Genomic DNA, 1,755 nt, shown 5'->3' on the forward strand with positions numbered 1-1,755 from the left:
TTTTTTTCCACATATTAAAAGGTACAATACCGTTTAATGTTTTATTCCATTCTAATCAAGTGTAATATTCAAGTAGCAGCTTTACTTTACTATATATATATATATATATATATATATATATATATATATATATATATATATATATATATATATATATGTATGTGTGGGGAAAAAAAAAATCACAAGACTATTTCATCTCTACAGGCCTGTTTCATGAGGGGGGTACCCTCAATCGTCAGGAGAACAAGATTTTTTTTTTCCCCACACATACATATATTGCGCTCTACTACGGTATCGAGCACTATTTTTTGGATAACCTTATTAAGACATATATATATATATATATATATATATAAAAATAATACGATTAAAAATGTACATTTAGATGTTTTGATTGACTGTTGTTGTTATTTTACTGTTTAATCATCGAAGTGGTTTGTTTTATTTTAGTTCCGTGAAGTAGACACAGTCCGCGGTGAGCGCCTTTGGCGCCACATGCACGAGCAGCCTGGTGTTGCGTTCACGTACCAGGGTCGTCCTCGTCCCGGGGAACCTTCTTGAAGCAGTCGTTGAGTGACAGGTTGTGCCGGATGGAGTTCTGCCAGCCGGCTTTGCTCTTCTTGTAGAAGGGGAAGTTGTCCGCCACGTACTGGTAGATCTGACTCAGGGTCAGCTTCTTGTCCTGCGCGTTCTGGATGGCCATGGCGATGAGCGCCGAGTACGAGTACGGAGGCCGGACCAGCTTGAGCAGCTCCTCCTGGCTCGCCACCGACAGCCAGCCCAGCTCCGGGCCGCCGAAGGCGGCTGAGCCGGCGGCCAGGAACTGCCGCTGCGAGCCGTACGAGGGCGGAGTGAAGGGCGCGGCGGGACTACCGGCGTGCAGGTAAGACGAGGCGGGGTTGACGCCCCACAGGTAAGGACTAGACGGGGACGCGTACTCCCCGAGGCCGAAGCCGGCCGCCCGGTGGGTGGAGGTCTGTAGGGTCTGCTGCTGCTGCTGCTGGTGATGGTGGTGGTGGTGGTGATGGTGGTACATGCCGCTGAAACTGTCGCAGTACGCCGCCGCCATGTCCGGGGCCTGCTGGGCGCCTTTGGGCGGGAGGGAGCCGACGTTGGGGGAGCTGTGATGGAGCTGGTTCTGGTGGTTCTGCTGGAGATGGGACTCGGGGTCGATCATCACTCCCGGCGGGAACCCCCCAGAAGGAGGTGCAGTGAGACGCTGGAGGTGTTCTCTCTCTCTCAACAAGTGTCAGTCGGCATGCGGGACTTTTAATTGCCTTCACGCTCCGCGGCAGCCAATAAGGACGCGAGGGGGCGTGGCCTAGCACACGCGGAACAGTCCGTCCACCTCACGCAGCTTTATTAGCTTGTATTAATGTTTTATTGTCCATCAACAATCACTGCTGCATTTTTGCATGCATGCAGTATTACAGCATTAGCAAAGTGCTATAATACACATTTTAATTAGAACTCTTAAGATGAGTTTTTTTTAAAGTGCGTGAGATAAATGATTAGTATCAGTAGTAGGAATTCATCCAAATATTACTATTATTTTTACTAAATCCTCTACATTTATTCTAGTCAGCATGGTGCTTTTAATAAAACATAAGATGTACTGTTTGTTTAAATACATAATAATAATAATAATAATAATAATAATAACTTTAATTTATAATGCACTTTTAATTTGACGTCAAATGTAAAAGTGCTGGACAAAAACAAATTAAAGAGAGAAAAATTGGTTACAGATTAAAA

At 45.5% G+C, this 1,755-nt stretch overlaps 1 protein-coding gene across 1 annotated transcript in view; it reads right to left on the reverse strand.

The window, feature by feature from the left end:
- Positions 1–1,200, reverse strand: part of foxi2 (forkhead box I2) — a 3,704-nt gene extending 2,504 nt beyond the window's left edge. The window contains exon 1 of the mRNA XM_061924399.1: positions 529–1,200. Coding sequence (XP_061780383.1) covers positions 529–1,177 — 649 coding nt within the window. The 5' untranslated portion in view covers positions 1,178–1,200. The remainder of the gene's footprint in view (positions 1–528) is intronic.
- Positions 1,201–1,755: the final 555 nt, after the last annotated feature.

The sequence above is a fragment of the Nerophis lumbriciformis genome, linkage group LG29 (assembly GCF_033978685.3).
Source record: "Nerophis lumbriciformis linkage group LG29, RoL_Nlum_v2.1, whole genome shotgun sequence".
Taxonomy (NCBI): Eukaryota; Metazoa; Chordata; class Actinopteri; order Syngnathiformes; family Syngnathidae; genus Nerophis; species Nerophis lumbriciformis.